The 18,476-nt window shown below is 37.9% G+C and overlaps 1 protein-coding gene across 1 annotated transcript in view; it reads left to right on the top strand.

The window, feature by feature from the left end:
- The window catches only part of CACNA1D (calcium voltage-gated channel subunit alpha1 D), a 168,920-nt gene that overhangs the window by 77,299 nt on the left and 73,145 nt on the right, over window positions 1-18,476 (top strand). The window contains exons 8-9 of the mRNA XM_058812735.1: window positions 3,551-3,654; window positions 13,381-13,550. Of these exons, the coding sequence (XP_058668718.1) occupies window positions 3,551-3,654; window positions 13,381-13,550 (274 nt within the window). The remainder of the gene's footprint in view (window positions 1-3,550; window positions 3,655-13,380; window positions 13,551-18,476) is intronic.

Consider the following 18,476-nt stretch of genomic DNA (forward strand, 5'->3'; position numbering starts at 1 on the left):
GGAGCAAAGTTTTCCAAAAGGAAAGGACTTCTTTTTGTACTTTGATCGCTGGTATTAATGCAATCTGAAATATTATTTCATGAATAGAAATTACACTGCATTACTTGATTAGGATTTAATTGTATCAAGAATTAAATGGCAAAGTTGTTGAGTAGTTTTTAGGAATTTAATCTTAGATTTGTTCCAAGGTGTTCTGCTAGGTTCAGGTATTCTTGAGTTAAGGAATGCTTTTGAAATAGTTCAGCACCTGCCCAAACTGAAGCATTTCTTCTAGTACTGGTTAGCTGCAGTTGCCAATTTTTGTTTCACAAAGTAATAATCCTAGATAGATTAGTCTAAAATATTGGGGTTGAAATCCAGCTGCATAAATGTGAAAGAATTTTTTTAATATGTTACACGTTAAAAAGTGAATACAAATCCCAGCTGCTCATACTAACAGAGCCTTTGTGACAGAGCATGAGAATTTCAGCTTTACTCCTGGGTAACTAAGTTAGCAGAGTGCCTGGCTGCCTGAAAATGTTCTCTTTATGAGCAAAAGCAGAGCACAGAGTTGTATTGCAGTGCCTGCCAGAGCTCTGTTTTTTGAGCTCTGCTCAAAGTAAAATTGCAAATATTAATCTCTCAGGTTTTTCAAAATGACACATTGCAGAAAAATGTTTGCACTGATACCAGATGAATTTATATCTGCACTCTGAACTCTAGTGACTTGGAAACAACTGTCTGCTAATTGTAGAGTTTTTAGTTGTAAATTACATTCAAATGTATTTGAAATTTAATTAAAATGTTTGTCCTGATCAGTTATTGCTAGAAAAACACTTGACCTGTATGGTATGAGTCAGGTCTATGAAACAAACTAATTTCTAATATAATAAAATAATTATGAGTATACTTAAAAAAAATATTGAGTAAATATTGCTCTTAAAACATAAGGCCAGATGCCTATGCTTGAAAGAAGATGCAAAGGGAATCCACTGGGACGAGGCTGAAATTCAGTCTGGGCAATGGGATGTGTTCTACTCATTAACTTTGGGGCTTCATTGTTGAAACTTCCCAAACACAGGGGACTCACTTTGACAGAGTGGGTGTGGGTGATAAAACCCAAAACTTCACAGGCACTGTCCTTAACAGAAGCCCCTGATGTGCCAAGGGCTGCTGAAGGCTTTGCCCAGGAGAGTAGGTGGGTACAATGGCAGCATTGTCAAAGACTTCCCCAACTGAACGATGAAAGCTTGGGGTCTCTTGAAGGTAATGAAGCCAATCTTGCTGAATGGCTACAACCCTTGCTTATTTTAACTTCTCCAAAATACAGTTTTATTGGAAGAAGAAAAAAAGTCTAAATCAAACATGTTTTCAAGTTTTCTTTCTTTTTTTGCAGCAAGTGTAATTGTAAGTTAGTTTTCAGTACCTCGGTTAAATTCAAAAAGCATTTTAAAAGATGAAAGATAGACCCTTTTAAAAGGTGCATGAAGAAGCTGTGTAAACTCATCTGGTTTGGTTACTTAGGAGGTTTGTTTACTGTAAGTACAAACTGGTGCTATCACAGGTCACCATGGAAGAGAAGTGCCTTTGGGCCTTAACCTGAAAAAGCTTCTGTCTAACCATCCAGAGGGTCCCCTTGCAGAAACTGAAATTATGATGTTTAATTTAAAGACAGGGGAAAAAATAAAGGAAATAATTTTGAAAAATATTTGTGCCCATGTTTAGTAGGTTTATTCAAACGAAGATGTTAAGGAGAGGTGTCAGACTTGACTGTCAGTAGAGCTCAAAGCCTAATCACAAATTTCAGATGCAACAACCCAGTGCATTCACAGAAAAGAAAACAGATTTGCAATTAGATTATTTTACAGTGACATATGTAATTTTATTGTCTGCTGAATTTTCATGACTATAAAACATCTTAAGAAGAATCCAATGTAAAAGCCAGAATAATTCCTCTTCAGGAAGAGCTATTTCTAGGAAGCTTCATGTCCAAATTATTTTTGTGACTTATCAAAATGTCTTTTTCCACCTGAATCCTACACTCAAAGCCAAATCTCCCTGTTTTAAAATATCAATTTTTCTGAGTAGGCCTTCTTAGATCTCCATGGGTATATTTCACAAGTCCATCCTTTGATAGGTATGATGAGCTGGCTAAGAATGGCAAGTGGAAGAAATCTTTATGGAAAACCCTGTGTAAATCTGTAAAGAGTGTATTGGAAGCTCAGTGACTTCAACCTCACTTTAAAAACAAATCCGCAACAACCTTTTAAATTTCATTCAGCCTTGATCTGGGTATATAACTCGTGTTCAGAAGTTTTCCTGCAATGTTTCCATGTTTCCATTGTGTTTCTAAAATTTGTTTACAAATTTTCATTTTCCTAAAATTGTGTTCATGCTTTTTACACAGACTTATGCTCATTTATTTCTTCTTGAATTGATTTAAAATGTCTGACTGCATTTGACTGCTTTATTTCAGGTATAAGTGTGGGAATTCTGTGTTACAAGAAGTAACACTGCTTGTACAGTTGAGATACACATTTCTGTTTATTTTCTCAAATAATCATTAATGTAGATAGGATATACATGAACTAAAAATCCTAATATTTCAATATACTTTGTGATCATCATCTTAATTGGAGATCTGAAATTTAGTTTATGTTCTCAGCATTAAAGAATTATACCTATTATTATTAATACTCCTTATTCTGTAATATTCCTCCAGGGAAAATATTAGAACTGTTGCAGTGCTCCATTTATGTTCGATAATATTTCTGATCCAAGTGCTAGTTTCACTCAGCATTTTGTTTTAGGCTTGTGTTGGAAATGCAAAATGAATGTGGCCAGTGCCTTCTTGCTCTCATTGTTCTTTGATTTCTGAAGGTATGCATAGCATGTTATCTAATCTGAATGGTCAAATTCTCCTTTCTCTGACTCTTCATTGCTGTTAATATAGTGATCTACTCTATAAGATCATCTTATTTCTTGCAGATGAATGATGCAATGGGATTTGAGTTGCCATGGGTGTATTTTGTCAGTCTCGTCATCTTTGGGTCATTTTTCGTACTAAATCTTGTTCTTGGTGTATTGAGCGGGTAAGCATACACCTTTTTCATCATGAAGGCAGAGTCCTGAATCCAGTTGCCATGAACACACGGGTTATCTCATCCAGGTGAGACTTCAGTTGGGATGACATCTTTTAATAAACCTCTATTTCTTCCTCCTCATATTACAGCACAAAAAGTTTTCTTGCAGCTCTCCTGTAAATAACATACAAACACCAAAATTGGAGTTTAGATGTACCAGTACATATTCTTCATGTCCTTTTGGCAAAGTTATAAAAAATACAAAAAATTCTCATGCACTCATTTGGATGTTATTTCAATTAATCCTCTAAAGCCTCACATCTGCAACAAAATTTGGGTAAGTAAATTTAAACAATTATTCACTAACTTTTTAAAGATCTGGATAGGCCATAAACTTTGCGTTGAACCTACGTGATCTGGCAGCTGCACAAAGGACTCTGCTGTTTAATGAATGACTGAATCATAACTTATTTCCTTGCGTTTTACAGGTAAATGATGCAATAGGATGTGAGTGGCCATGGATCTATTTTGTTAGTCTTATCATCCTTGGCTCATTTTTCGTACTTAACCTGGTTCTTGGTGTACTTAGTGGGTAAGCAGTTGAGTTAACATTGTGTATGCTACTGCTACTTGTAAGATGGCCTCTGCATTGACTCCAGCTTCTCAGCAATGGCTTTTTTGCATGCACTTGAGACTCTTATGTCATCCTACCAGTGTTTGCTCTTTGGACTGAACTGTGTGATTTGAGTGCCTGTATCTGTCTTGACATCACGTTCACCATGCTTGCCAAAAATATTCATTCAGTGAGGCACTAATCTCCTTATTCTGTAATATTCCTGCAGAGAGATTTTGTGCACAGTGATGGGTGGTGCACCCATACAAATATCCTCCCCTGCTGTTATATACAAATGTCTTTTTCTGAAAAACCAACTTCTGCTCTTCTTCAAATAGTCATAGTGCAATTGGAGTGTTATTTATGTTAACAGTTGCATATTTTACTCAAAATATGGCAAAATATTTTTAATAAGTGCTTCAAGACCCGCCTTACAGAGTGTGGTTGCACTACCCTGAGAGTGTTCAGTGGTTCCTGGGTTGTAGAGCTGTGAACTGCTGTGACAACCTGCACCAGGAGCTGGTAAATTCATCAATAGTAATGTATCAATTTAATATAGCTGCCAGTGGGAGGTTGTCACAGCTTTTTGTTGGTTTGTGCACTCCAGGCTCCAGCCAAGAACTAAAGCCATGTCAGTTCTAGCTGTATAATGTGCTTTAAAACTGTAGTTTATGACAAGAGTTTACCAGTTTTTCTTTTTACAAAGTCCCATTATGTGAAGTTACAACCCTATTTCCTTTGCCATTTCCTGATTTCTAACACACTTGAGCTTGGGAAGCTCCAGTCTATGGTAAAGATATTTTTTGATAAATATATAAAAGATCCAGCTATCATTCAAGTGCTGAAAAGAAAATTATTATGGTTGTACGCATTAGGTTTTAATTATACAGCGAACAATATTGCTCTGGCAATCTCAGGCAAGTTGTGCCATCTTTGTCAGCCAACAGAAACATTTCCCTTGCATGGAAAGCAGCCTGACAGTGCAGGGGATGGTGTCATCAGAGTGCTGATAGTGTCTGCAGCCCTGTTCATGGTTTTGCCACACTGTATCTGAAAGAAATGATAAAATGATTGTTATATTCCTGGAAAGCAGAAAAGCAAGAAAGATTTCCAGGTGTTGATGTAATTTCGTTACAAGAGCACTTTTATTTGATGAGTGGTTTTACATTGTGCTTTAAAAAATATTTAGCCATTTATCTGTGACAGATTACTGTTGCACACAGGAAACCAGGAAAAGTATAGTTTTGCCCGCTTTATAAAGCAGATGTTTAAAAGAAATACGGTAGTGCTAAAACAACACTGCTGATTTTTACATTTAACCTTGTCCTTCCAAGGACAAATGTGTAAATGTGTAAATTGTTGCAAAACTAAGGGCCCAGCTTTCAGCCACCCTGTAAAATGAAATAAGAAGAAGGACAGATAAATGATGGTAGTTACAGTGTAATTTATTTCTTCTTTTGATGCTGTTACCTAACGTTGCTGTGTGACTGGCCTTTCCACTGAAGTCATTACAGGATTAGGCTCTCACAGTTCCTTCTCTGGCCCTTAAGAACATCACAAGCACCAATTAATTTTCTTCCTGTCCTGTGAAGATGTCTAGTAACAGATAATGAATATTCCTGTTTTTCCTTCCATGACTCGAATTGTTATTGGATTCAGTCTTTTCTGTTTTTATAAAAAATTACAGGGAAAGTGACACAAAATTTGATGTTTTGTTGCACATCTTAATTTCTTTTCCTGAAGTCATGGAAATTTAGAGAGACTCTAATGAATCAGCTTAACATTTGATTTAATAAGCTTAAAATACTGTGTGAAGTTTTCAACATTATGATACATATATTTTTTTGGACTATGGAATAGTTTTTAGCTGCTATTCCAATATAGGGGAGAGGTGTCCCCTTGTCCTTGGGTTCCTTCCTGCAGACAAGGAATCACCACTCATTTCTAGGTTTTTTGTGATCCATGGATCTCTAATACTCCTCACAACCCTTGCTGGCTTCCCTTAGACTTTCAGTGCACAGAAATGGCAGTGAAAAGAGGGATGCGAAATCTCCTTATATTTATCAAGCCATTAATTGCTAAATTAATTTTTCTGCCATAGTGTCAGCCAGGGTCAATTGAGTGCTCAGGGTCCTTGATGAATTGTCTGAATCCATGTTTGCCCTAAATACATGAAAGAGCCTTCCTAAAACTCCAATTTTTTGTTTTCTTTCTGGAGACAATGACATTGGAGGGCTGAGACACGTGATGTATAAATATCACCAAGGACTGACATTGAAAGTGCAAGGAGAAAGGAGATGCTCCTAAAAGATACCAGTCAGAGCAAACTTATGTTTGGTAGGGAAGTGAAGAGAATGTCCTGGCATACTTGTTTGAAACTATGGCAAACAAGGGCCAGTGTGGAATACTGTTACTCTGATTTATTTTAAGCAGTATATGACAGTTCTATATAAAACATTTCCCCCATACTTTCTGTTTAGAGCTCCAAGTCTAAATTTTATGCCTAAATTTGATGTACTAGTAAGATCCAATGGATGTTTTTGTGTTTCTTAGTAGAATGATATTTTTCATCCTGAGCCAAGCATTGAATATATAACACATAATTTTTTTTTGTTTTATTTAAAAGTTATTAGCTTTTATGTTCTATACTCCTCAAACCATAACACAAAAACTTGGTTTACGATAAATCCACATGTAAAGTTAAATTTTACTAAACCAATCAAATATCAAGAATGCAAAAATTATGCCAACTTACTTGAAAAGCATGGCTCTGCATACAGATTTTGAAATTGGAATCTGAATGCTTAATACCTTTTCTGTATGAAAGTGTTACTTCCTTTATATCAGGTTGTGCCGTGTACATTTTAATCTGTTTGCTGTTTTTGATCTGTTTGTTGTTGTAAAATATTCAGTTCTTCTCTTTGCACCCCTTTGTTATTCTGTGACCATCTGCCCCTTTGTAGTTCTGTAATGCCTCTTGTGCGCTGCATGTTTGATGTATTTAGGTACTGTAAAATGGATGAGAATGATGATTTGGCAGATCTTTTGTTTTACATCTAGCTCTTTCTGAAGGTGAGTATTTCCTGGTGATCCATGTCAGTCTTGCCTGCAGAAGGTGACATTCTTAAAATGCAGTTCATATTTTTAATATCAGTAGTGTAAATGAACAGAAACAATGTGTGTATGGAATCTGCATGTGGTAAATATTGTGATTTCTGCATGGAAGCTGACTGTGGAGATTTTTTTCCAAAGTAATTCCATTGAATAACAAGGATGGAGAGAATTCATAGGCTTGAGTTAATTCAGCTTTTTCAAAAAAACTCTAGAAAACTCTTTTACTCCTTCTACTCTAGAAGTATTCACATTACTCTATAAGTAAATTCTCTCAAGGCATGAAGTACTAGGCATAGAAACTGGGGGCTCAGGACAGGGCTCCTCCAGATATTCCAGTGTAAAAGACCAGAGCCTAGAATGGCTGTTGGTGCCAAAGAGGGAGCTGAAATTGAAGGTTAGAAATTATAAGGTTAAGGTTATTAGAAAGTTAACAAATAATGATCAGGGTGGAGATACTCATCCCTCCTGAAAGCATAAAAAGTTAAAAAAAAAAAAAAAGAAGCCCAAGAAGTTAAAATAGGCATGTCAGTAATTCAGCATGCATTAAACCGGTTTGCTATGAACAGAGGAAATAAATTATTTACCAAGAGGCATGGCTTTTAATGATGCATGATAATCTATTCCTGAAGATAGTCCTTATCATTAGGAGATGGGTTCTGCTGATGGCATTTTCTGCTCAAGGCATTAGGATTTCTTTGGGCAGCCACAGGAACAAATAAACCTTTCAAGCACACTTTAATAAATTTATAAGTTGAATTTATTGCCTTGCAAAAGGACATCAAAACATAGGCTTTGACATGTCCTTACATCCTCCTGCATGTGATCTTGCAGATTACTAAGTGAATGTTAATTTTTTTCAATTTGTTTTCCCCAGCAATATTTGTAATGTATGTACAAAGTGATTCTAAAAATTAAGGGTGTGTACTCATCCACCCCAATCTCCCAGCAGTATCTGTCAATTAATGTCATATAAATTATGTTGGTGCAGATAAGCTTATACACCTAAGAACTGTTGTCTACAATATATATGGGAAAAATCATAGAAAAAGACATTTGACTAATGATTCACCAAATAGAAAATGGCAGTAAACTGTCATCCATAGCCTTTCAGCAAAAGGAAAATGAACTGGTTTTGGCAGAGATCCTTTTCACAGCAGCAGGAAGGCCTAGTGAAAAATACAAAATAAAAATTATTGCTGAAAATTTAACTCCTTCCCATAGATAAACTGAATATACTTTGAAAACAAGGAGAGAGACTTCAGCTATAGATCTCAAGAAGTTATAAGCTGAAGCAGGGTCATTTAATTTTTGTGTCTTGGTGAAAGTAAAATTTTCCTTTTGAAAGCAAATATTATATTTGAACAATCAGTTGGATCTACTAACAATAATTAATCAGCAAATACTTTCAGCTGTATACAGCAGAAGATTGCTTTAGACAGAAACCACTAAAGCCAGGCCTGTAGTCTTGAGTAAGAGCTTGGAGGGAACTGATTTTATTTCAATCCTGTCTGAACTCACCACACCAAGGTGTTTTAGGGATTAGTGCTGTGGGTGCTCGGTGGGCAGCCCCTGGCAGGGAACAAGACAGGGCAGCTTCACAAACCCATGGAGAGGGCACAGACCAATGTCAGGGGATGGCAGCCTCTGGTGCTGGGCTCACACCTGCCCCTTCTTCTGCCCAGAAATCCCGAGTGTCCTGGGCCAAATAGGGCTTGACCCAGGAGAGGAGGAGCACATCTTAATGTGCAGATCTGATTAACCATGGTCTGAAACAGCAGATCTCGGTTTTGGTGCTCAAATGGTTCCCTGTCTGTTCCTACCAATGATCCCATAGCACTCCTGGGCACTCTGGCACAGTAAGGCTGGACAGACCTTGCTGCACAGAGCTGCTGGAGCTGTGGAATGCATGTTTTGGTAATTGCTACCCAACTGCACAGAGATAGCCATGGATAGGCAATACCGGTTTGCATTTCCCCATCAAGGGCCCAATGCTCCTTGCTCAAGGAAAATTCCTGCTAGGACTTTTTGGTTTTGCCCTAGAGTAATAATTCTAGTGTTCAGCCTGTGAGGTTTTTTTCCCCTAAAAGAAGGGGGTGACAATGATGTGTCCAAATCTTCTGTATTTAAAGGTGTGATGTTACTTAACCTTTTTATGTCTCTTCACATCTGTTACACTTTACACCCAGCTGTAAGCTTGCTGTCCCTGCTTATTTGTACACTTGAAGTAGTTTTAGTTCTCTTTAGATTCTGCTGATTTGTTGGTTGGTATGGTTACCACAGTGTGAAACCTCTCCTGCAAGTCTGGTGCCCAACACTGTACTCATGTGAGTACATTTTTGTTATTATGTGACTGTTCTCTGTGAATAAATGAGTCTGGGATGTCTGGTTGGCAGTTCTACATATAGAATTAGCTTAACACTTTCCACATAGCAGACCTTGTGTGCAGTGAGCTCTGTATGCAGGAGATTCACTTGCCCTCCCACTGCATTTGCAGTGACACAAAAGGGCAGGAATATGGCTAGCAAAGGGCTTGTGTCCTGCTTTATGCTCTGATATCAAAAGCAACTGTTTGTTTCCCATCATCAATGCCTAGAGAGATGCAGGAATTTCAGCAACACTCCTGCTGCTGTGCAGGCCCCCTGATGAAATGTCCCTGGCCTTTAGCATGGGAAAGCTTTCAGCTGGTAGGAGGTGGTGGAGGTGTCTCTAGTTATTATATCTATGAATATATAGAGAGAAGGGAGAGTGTACCAAAATAATTTCAACAAATTGCCTTAGGATTTTTGGTTAATATGACCCTGCCTGTAATTGAAGGTGTGAGAACCAGGGAGATGTAATTGAGTGCCAGCACGCACTCCCTGCTGCCACTTCCACCTTGTTGCATCGAGCCATTCCTGAGTGATGCACACCAGCAGGGGTTATTTCACTCTGCTGAAGAAAGAAAAATCAGGCATGATTACCCCAGACTATTGAAGCATGAATTCAAGCCCTGCATTTTATATGCTTCTGCCTCAACAACCATTGATGATGATGGTGTTGTGCCTGAACAGAGAAATGAGATCATCTTTCTGCTAGGAGACAAGGAATTTTTGAGCAACAGAAATAAACCCTGAATTTTATATAGTGGGTTAGTTATCATTAAAAGTAAATGAGATTATGTAAATTAGTCTCCATAAAATGCTTTATTTTGCAAGTGATGTCTCTATTATGCTGCAAATGCAGCACCACTGCCCAAAATGCTTTCAAATATCAGATCCAGGTCATTTTATCAAACCAGAATGAAATAGGTGTTTCAAAGTTAGCTCTTAGCACAGGCATTTGTGAAACCAAATATTTACAGAGCTTAAGTCCACTTACTGCAATTAATGTGCAGTTTCTTGAGCCTGTCAGCTTCAGAGGCTGCTGGCCTGAGTGCTGGGTTGATGACAGGGAGGCCAGTTCAGGCCACCAGTCTGACCACGTCAGTCCCTGTGCTGCCTACAGAGCTGAAAGCTTTTCTTTATTGCCCTGGACCACCCTTCCCACTCCCCAGCCATGAAATGCTGCACAAGCAGCTGTCTTAGTCCTCCTTCCAGGAGATCAGCCAATGTCTATGTATCTTTACCTAAATATTCAAGTATCTTTTTGTCCAGATGTCTTTGTGAGAAGCTTTAAAGAGCCAACACCTCTCCCCCTTCTCACCCCCATCATCTTTTTCAAATAGCTTATTTCTTGGCCAAGAAAAAGAGATGCTTTTGTTTTGCCAACAGGAAATTCATTACTTTCCAATTCTATTAAATTCTCCTTTCTTATTCATGGCATTCCCCTAAAAAGGAGTATGTACATATTTGTCTGAGTGATATCCCTTCATTGTGGATGAGATAGAAAAAAAATGCCCTAAAGCCAGATTCTTCCCTCCCCTGAAGAAAATTACCTTCTCACGTTTTATAGTTCCTTATAAACAAATTTTAAAAATAAAATTGAAATTTTTAAATATCATGGAAATGAGCACCCTTGCATCTCCCCCTACTGATAAATGGCAGCAGCCTGTAGCAAGGCAGCATCTGACTTCTGTGCAGCACTAAAGGAAAAGGTCAGAATCAGCTGTGTATATAGGTTTAATTCTCTGCATGTGGCTGTTTCAATGTGAAGTCAAAGAGCAGTTCAGCCATGGGTGAAGTTCTGTTCAAAGTATCAGTCTTGCCAGCTGATTAATTTAAAAATTATTTTGTTCACTTCACTCTATATAATAACAGCAACTTTTGTTTTACTTCACCCTCATGCATCACATCTCCTTTGAATTAATAAGAAATACCTGAAGGACTATAAATGAAAAGCACATGAATACTTAGTAAAAGCCAGCAAGGCTTGCTACTTCTCATTTCCTGCTCTGCCATGATAGCTTTCTCCAGAGATGCTGCCTGTGGGAAGTGAGTCATGAGCACGCTGCCTCAATCAGGTGGAAAGGACAGGCTCTAATCCTCTCTCTGAGAGAAGCTTAAACCTGGCATTCCTTAACCCAAACGGTTTCTTATTGACTTGTGGAATTACTCTGGTTATTTTTTAGAGTGATTATCTTTCAGAGAGCTCTTTACAGCTCTCTCTCTCACTTTTTGTGAGGAGATGGCCTCTTGCAGGATCTGGTCCTGGATGGGAGGTGAAGGGGAGCAAATGCAAAGCAAGCACTGGCATTCTTCAGCTTCATTACAGTGCCATCAGATGGAACAGGATGATCCCCATGTGCCAGGCTGAAATGCTGTGGAATTAAGTCCTCAGCTGGAAAAGATGTCGTGCCTGCCCCTTAGCATTTGCAGCAGAAAACTGTGTAACTTCTGCAACATAACATTAAAAAACCTCCAGCATCTCTGTAGTTGTATGTAAACAGCTTAACACTTAAATTTACTCATGTCATCTAAATACTAAATTTTTTCTCTGACATGTTTAAAGACTAAAACAGCTAGTAAAAATAAATAAGATGCCCCCTGGAGAGATTATGTCTTTGTAATTCTAAACAAACAGTGTATATCACCAAATTGTAATATTATTTTGAAAAATGGAGACTTTCTGTTACTCTATTCTGCTTTCTTAGGGCAATATTTTTATTGCTAATTGTTTGACTGTCTTAAAATATTTTTGTCTTATGTGAATTTTATAATATTTTCCACTTGAGAAAGGGTATTATTGAGTGGTTCAATAAATTTCCCCTTAAGAGAATATTAGCTAGGGAATATCTTCAAGTGAAATTTTCCAATAAATTCATGGAAAATGAAATTGCTCTAGGCTTTTCTTAAAGTGTAATTTAAGCCCCATTGTAAGATTAATGTGAGTAGCGATAGGACAAGGGGTAAACTGCTGAAACTGAATGAAGGTAGTTTATATTAATATTAGGAAGAAATTCTTCCCTCTGAGGGTGGTGAGGCCCTGGTACATGTTGCCCAGAGAAGCTGTGGCTGCCACACGCCTGGACGTGTCCAAGGCCAGGTTGAACAGGGCCTGGAGCACCCTGGGGTAGTGGAAGATGTCCCTGCCCACTGCAGGAACATGGAATGGGATGAGCTTTGAGGAGTGTCCCAACCCAAACCCTTCTATGATTAACATGTTAGTCAGAACAAGCTTAACTTTAAATACTGAATTGTGTGTAGTTAGAATACGGTCCAAAAGATCCGTGCCTGCCCCTAACACTACGTATTGATACTCAGATAAACTGGAATGTGTTGGTCCTTGTAGCAAAGGAGGTTTCTCATTTGGAGATGGGGAATCACACCAAAAGTTGTAATAATGTTGGCATGTGAGGTGTTGTGGGGGGAGAATATAGAATATAATTGTTAGTTGTCTTGAGTTTATGTCATTCATGGAATCTTAGATTTATGGGGTAGTTAAGGTTGAAAAAGACTTTTGGAGGCCATTTTATCAAATCTCCTCATCAAAGAGCATGATTTCATTACTTTTATTATCATTCCATTATAATTCAGGGATTGATCCCAATCCTGAACTAAACTGGATAGACAGTCCAATACATTGTCTTGAGATTGGGGCAGTGAGATAGAGGATTACATTTCTGTTTCTGATCTGTGAGGAACTTCTAGGTTCTGTTGCAGGGAGCAAATTTCCAGCATCACAGGAGTCTGTGTGTGATATTAAGGGAGAGCCCAAAAGTGAGGCTCTGTATGTTTGGACATGGCCAATGAACTGTGACTGGGAGAGGAAGGATTTTAGAACGGGCTACCAGAATTTTCTTTTTACTGAAACTTAATACTTAAATGTGAAATTGCTTCATTATTGCAAGCTAGTTTCTGTTTGTAGAAAAAAGAAATGTTGAGATCTGTATAGAAGAGCAGTAATTAAATGAGAAGAATAGACTCTTCCCTTATGGGAAGTGTCAAAAATACTGCTTAATTTTTGATTAAATCATAAAAGCTCTGAAAGTTGAGATATGAGGTGGTAGGGATTTGCCATGACTTCTTTGCACCTCTACCTTGTTTTCAAAGCAGCACTCCAATCTTTGGTGTATTTTCTATGTCACTGTGCTAATCTGCAGTGTCAAGACTTTGTTCAAAATGCCTGAGAGTTTGTCAATCAGTGGTTTTTTTCTGCTTTATCTGCATTTGATAGGGAATTTTCCAAAGAAAGGGAAAAAGCCAAGGCCCGAGGGGACTTCCAGAAGCTACGTGAAAAACAGCAGCTTGAAGAAGACCTGAAGGGATATTTAGACTGGATTACCCAGGCAGAAGACATTGACCCCGAGAATGATGAAGAGGCTGATGAAGAAGGCAAAAGGAACAGTATGTATTCCTTCCTCTCTGCTTCTGTGGGGACAGTTTGGCTCCTCCTGGGGGTGTTGCACTGCAGGGAAGGCAGCCTGGCCAGTGCTCTCCCTTTCCCAGCTTGCAGAAGTGTTGGTTAGCAGAGCAATTGTCTGTCAATATGGAGATGCTGAGTCATGGAAGGTAATTTGGAATCTTACAACAAAATTCTGCTTGGGGTGTCCATGTATGAATCACTGTCTGCATTCAGTTACTGCTGAGATTTATAAACTTTGCTTTATTCGTGTTCTGGAAAGAGTTAGTGCAGAGAAGCCATATGCCATTAAGTCTTATTGTAAATCCTTAGAATGTGTTTTCCTGTGGGTGCATACAAGGAAAACAATAATGATATAAAGTGCTTAAAAATATGACCGAAGTTATAGTCAAGAAATAACCTTGTGCTAATACTGAGGATGTTTTGTTGTTGTTGTTGAAATAGGAAAACAACATTCTGTGTCTTTCTTTTTGATATTCAGAATACAATAGAGAACATTTTTTACTACTTGTCTTAACTGGGTGTGCAATAAATGAAATCTTGTGGGATTTTCACTTGACACTAAGAAATATAATTTATGATGTATTTATTTAACAGTAGGCTGTTAAAACCAGATGATTTATCTGGTAGTTTGATATTGAAGCATATTGAAGTATGATAGACAGTATACTATCTCTGTATTGCAGTGATAGTAGTAGTTTTTCAGAATCTTTGAGTTTCAGAATTTTATAATCCTGTAGTTCACAATAAAAACAAAGTATGGAAGTATGGGACTGTGTTACTGACTGGAAGGACACTGTTTTTATGAGAGGCTGCAAGGGAAAATGTGGGTTGATGTTGATTCCTGCACCACTGGAAAGGAATAATTTATGTCTATTGGAAAATATGTTGCACCAATAGAATTTTTATCTAGAACAGAGCAAAAAAAGCCAGAATTCACAATACTTAGTTATTGCTACTTATGTGTGGAAGGAGTGCATAAACTCTGGGTTTGAGTACTAGTATAAAATCCTAAGCCTGAGATGTAAAAGATGACACGTTTTATGGAGTAAATACGTTTGTACAAGGCTGCTGTGTAGAATTGTAGGTGATGCTGAGTTTGCACAGTGTTGGATGACTGGGTTGTCAGCTGTGGTGCCAATGGACTGGGTTTACAGGTAAAATCCCAGGAACCTTTTTTGTCCTGTTCAAATTGGATGTCTGTTAATAGGCTACAAAACCCCCCCATTTGCTCTGGCATTCCTTAAACAGCTTTGAGGTCATACAGATAAAAAATACTTTGCATATCTACTGAGTTTGAAAGAACTTTTATATCTAAGCTGTAAACTTAGGCATAATTTTAGGCTATGTTAAAGGATGTAGAAGACTTGCAGAGTGAAAATAGAAGGAAAGTAATTAAAAGAGCTTTAAGAGAAATGCCAAGATTTTAATTTCAGGCAGACATATATGCTTTTGTGTGGAAATTTACAGTGAATAGGCAATCTCCTAGCACTCCTGGATTTATGCACACGTCCTTAAATATGTGGCTTGGTATTCCAATGTTAATATCAATTGCAACAGCCTCTAAAGGAGGAAGGGTTGCGGAGATGCTCCACCTCCTTGCATTTCAGATATTTTTAGGTAATAAATTTAGATGAAATATATTGGTGATTTTTTTTCTTGAGCCATCTTGGAAGCATGAAGTAGAGCTGGGTCCCAAGATATTCAGAATAATAATTTTCAGGCTTCTAGACAACTGTGTCCCTGCTTTGAATATCTAAACCTCTGGGTGATCCAGATTACTGCTGGTTTATGGAGATGGATGATGACCATGGAATTCCTCAATGATGTAGAAGAGCTCTGGGTTTGGGATACACAAGATTTCTGTGGCAGGCAGAGATTTCAAAGATGGTTACGTCAGTGATTAATAGTTTCTCATGTAATTGTTTAGAATTGTAGTTGAGATTCCTACAATGCCCCCCTAGCATTTGAAAATTTCTAATCAGAAAAGTCATTAAGTAATTTATTTATAAGTCCTATATATTTGTACGTCTCTGCTGCTGATAATGGGCAGATATTCAATGCTGCTGAATAACAATACCTTTTAATTACTAGAATTGTAAACATGCCTTTAGTGAAAGTTGGAAATCTTTATTATTGATTATCCTGAAGCCAATGAAAAAAAAACTTCCATTGCCTTCAAAGCACTGCGAATTTAGCTCAGAATGCGAGGAGCCGTGAGAGGTGAGGGGTTTAGCTGTGACAGTCGTGCTGCCGGTGATGTCAGTCTGTTCTGCCTAACCTTGCCTGTGTTGTGTGTACGGACACGTTTTTGTTTTTTGCGTTGCGACTGCTGCCACCTCCCGCGTCACTGCTGGGATTACATGTGCTTCCCCAGGGCTTACACTGGCTGACTTAATGGAAGACAAGAAGAAAAGCAGACTTAGCTGCTTTGGCCGTTCTTCCAATAAACATGGTAAAACGTGCTCGGATTTGCAGTTGAACTTTTCTTTTGTGCCCATACTGCATTGGATGTGGTAGCTTTTGGGAGCACAGACTGTTTGCATTTCTCTAACCCAGGCACAGCCCTCTAGCATGGAACCCCTTGTGCATGCAGACCTTCCTCCTGGTTGAAGTGCATGTTTGAAATAGAGGTGCTCTGCTCTACCTCCCTAAAACAGTCTTTAATCCATTCACATTTCCCCTGAAGTGTCTTTGTCTGTGGGTGTTCTTGAAGAATAAGTTTTCTTTTTCAGAAGTCAGGTAACCCAGATCAAAAGTGTATTTTAAATTTAGGCATGTAGAAAGTAATAAAAGTATTTTACAAGTTTTTTAATCCATCATAGTGTAAGCTTAGAAGAGCATGATAATACTTACTATTTACTTTTGATACTTATGATGTAGAATCTAACAAAACAAGCTTTTACTGTATCTCCTTTTGTTGTTGATGGTTTTGTTTCTGTAGTTTGTTTTATTCACTTTTCCCCACCCACAATGAAGATGGAGGTTTACAGTATGATAATTATTTTCAAATCTGCCTGTTTTAATACTGGCAAATGTCCTGTTTTGACATGAGCAGAGTTGCAGTAGTTAGGAGATCTAGTTTTAGTCCTATCTGCAAGTTATTTGACCAACTAGATTTTTTGCTGTCCTAACAATTCCTATTGTGGCCCAGACTGAGTCTGGTACTCTCATCCAGTTACTTTAGAGAATGTAGAATTCTAAGTCAGAAGTTGCTGGGGCCTGATAGACTCATTTTGTACAAACAGTGAGTCTGCTTTAAATTGTTTGTGCAGCTGTTGCATATAGATATATACATATTACTGTCTGATAGCTCCCTCAGTTCTGCGTGCTTAAATGGTTTTCCTATAAAATTGTGAGAAGACAATAACAATTTTACTTTGAACTAGCCCTTAGATGAGCAGATTCAGGTTCTGATGTCTGCCTTGCCAGGCGCACCTTTTGTGAGTAGGATTTTTCCAAAGTACAAATTAATGGCCTAAGTTTATTTCTTCCTGAGACGATTATGCTGATCTGAGGAGTTGAAGCTTAGACTGCCTCTGGATTAGAAACACCACACTAAATATTTTTCTTTGTATACCCTCTACCTGTATGTCCATTAAAGCAACGTGTGTGTAGACTATGCAACATTTCCAAGGTTCTCAGCGTCATCCTTCAGTCTACAATTGGTTGGTTCAGTGATGCTACTACAACAAAACCCAATTTATTTGGTCTCTTTCCACTGCTATGCAGCCAGCCTTATATTGCTTTTCCATTTGCCTATAAAAACAGAGAGCCCATAAAAATGATCTACAGCAACATTAAATCCGCACTAGGAAAAAAGATATCTTGCTACACTATCATGGAGAACATCTTCCAAGCAGACTCTCCTTAAACTGAATTTACCCCAAGAAGCTTCACAGTCAGAAGAGATAGTGCCACTTCTTTCTGAAGTGTTTTCTGGGCATACAGCAGACTTGGGAAAATTTGAGATGCATTTGCAATGATAATGTTGCCACTTTGGGGAATTTTTTTTTCCCACTCTGTTTTCCCGTTTGACTACCTCAAAGATTTGGTAAAAAGGATTCAGAAAATTCATGTACTAATTTGAGAAAGAATTAGGAAAATTTTGGAACCAACAATTCAAGGAATTGGTTGGCTGTTACTAGCAAACAGAACATGTAATTTTTTGTAAGAGTGATCTAAAATTTTGCCAGTTTAATATAATGCCAAGATTCTGTGCAGTAGCCAATACTGATGAGCTGGGCAGATCACTGCTCTTCTGCAGCACTTTTCCTTCAGCACAGTTAAACAAAAGGCTGCCCAACATGCACCAGTGTGAAAATGCACAGTTGAAGTTGAAACAGGTTAAAATTTTAATAATTTACATTAGAGAGGAAAACATTTCCAACATTAATACTTGAAACCACAATTCGGTAGTTCAGGTTGTAATTTAGCCTGCTTCTGGATTCTACGGTGACACTGAATTGTTGAATTTCAGGATTATGGAATTTATTTCTTCTAACTGTAGCTGGCCAGGGCACAGCATTGCTGATAGACAGTGTATTGCTCTTCTTGCATTAGTTAGGTTACATCCTGGAGTTGGAAATCCCTGCTCCCAAGTCTGAAACTCCATACATAGAGTACCTCGTGAACACAATGGATTGTTTTTCTCATGTTATATTCTTATCCACAGAAGTAAAATATAGTAGTTGATGTATTTGACCTGTTTTCTATCCACTCAGGAAAGTATTAAGCTGCATGCTGTATGGGTTGCTTATATTGTCTAATGCAAGCATTCTTTTGTTTGAAACCAGTTAGTTCAATTGAAGAGATTATTGGATCTAGAAATCTAGATAATCTTTCCAGAAGAATGCCAGTAAAACAAGGGCAAAAGGTGAATCAAGAAAAGACAAAAATTTGGCATCTTC

This window comes from Ammospiza caudacuta, chromosome 12 (assembly GCF_027887145.1).
Source record: "Ammospiza caudacuta isolate bAmmCau1 chromosome 12, bAmmCau1.pri, whole genome shotgun sequence".
Taxonomy (NCBI): Eukaryota; Metazoa; Chordata; class Aves; order Passeriformes; family Passerellidae; genus Ammospiza; species Ammospiza caudacuta.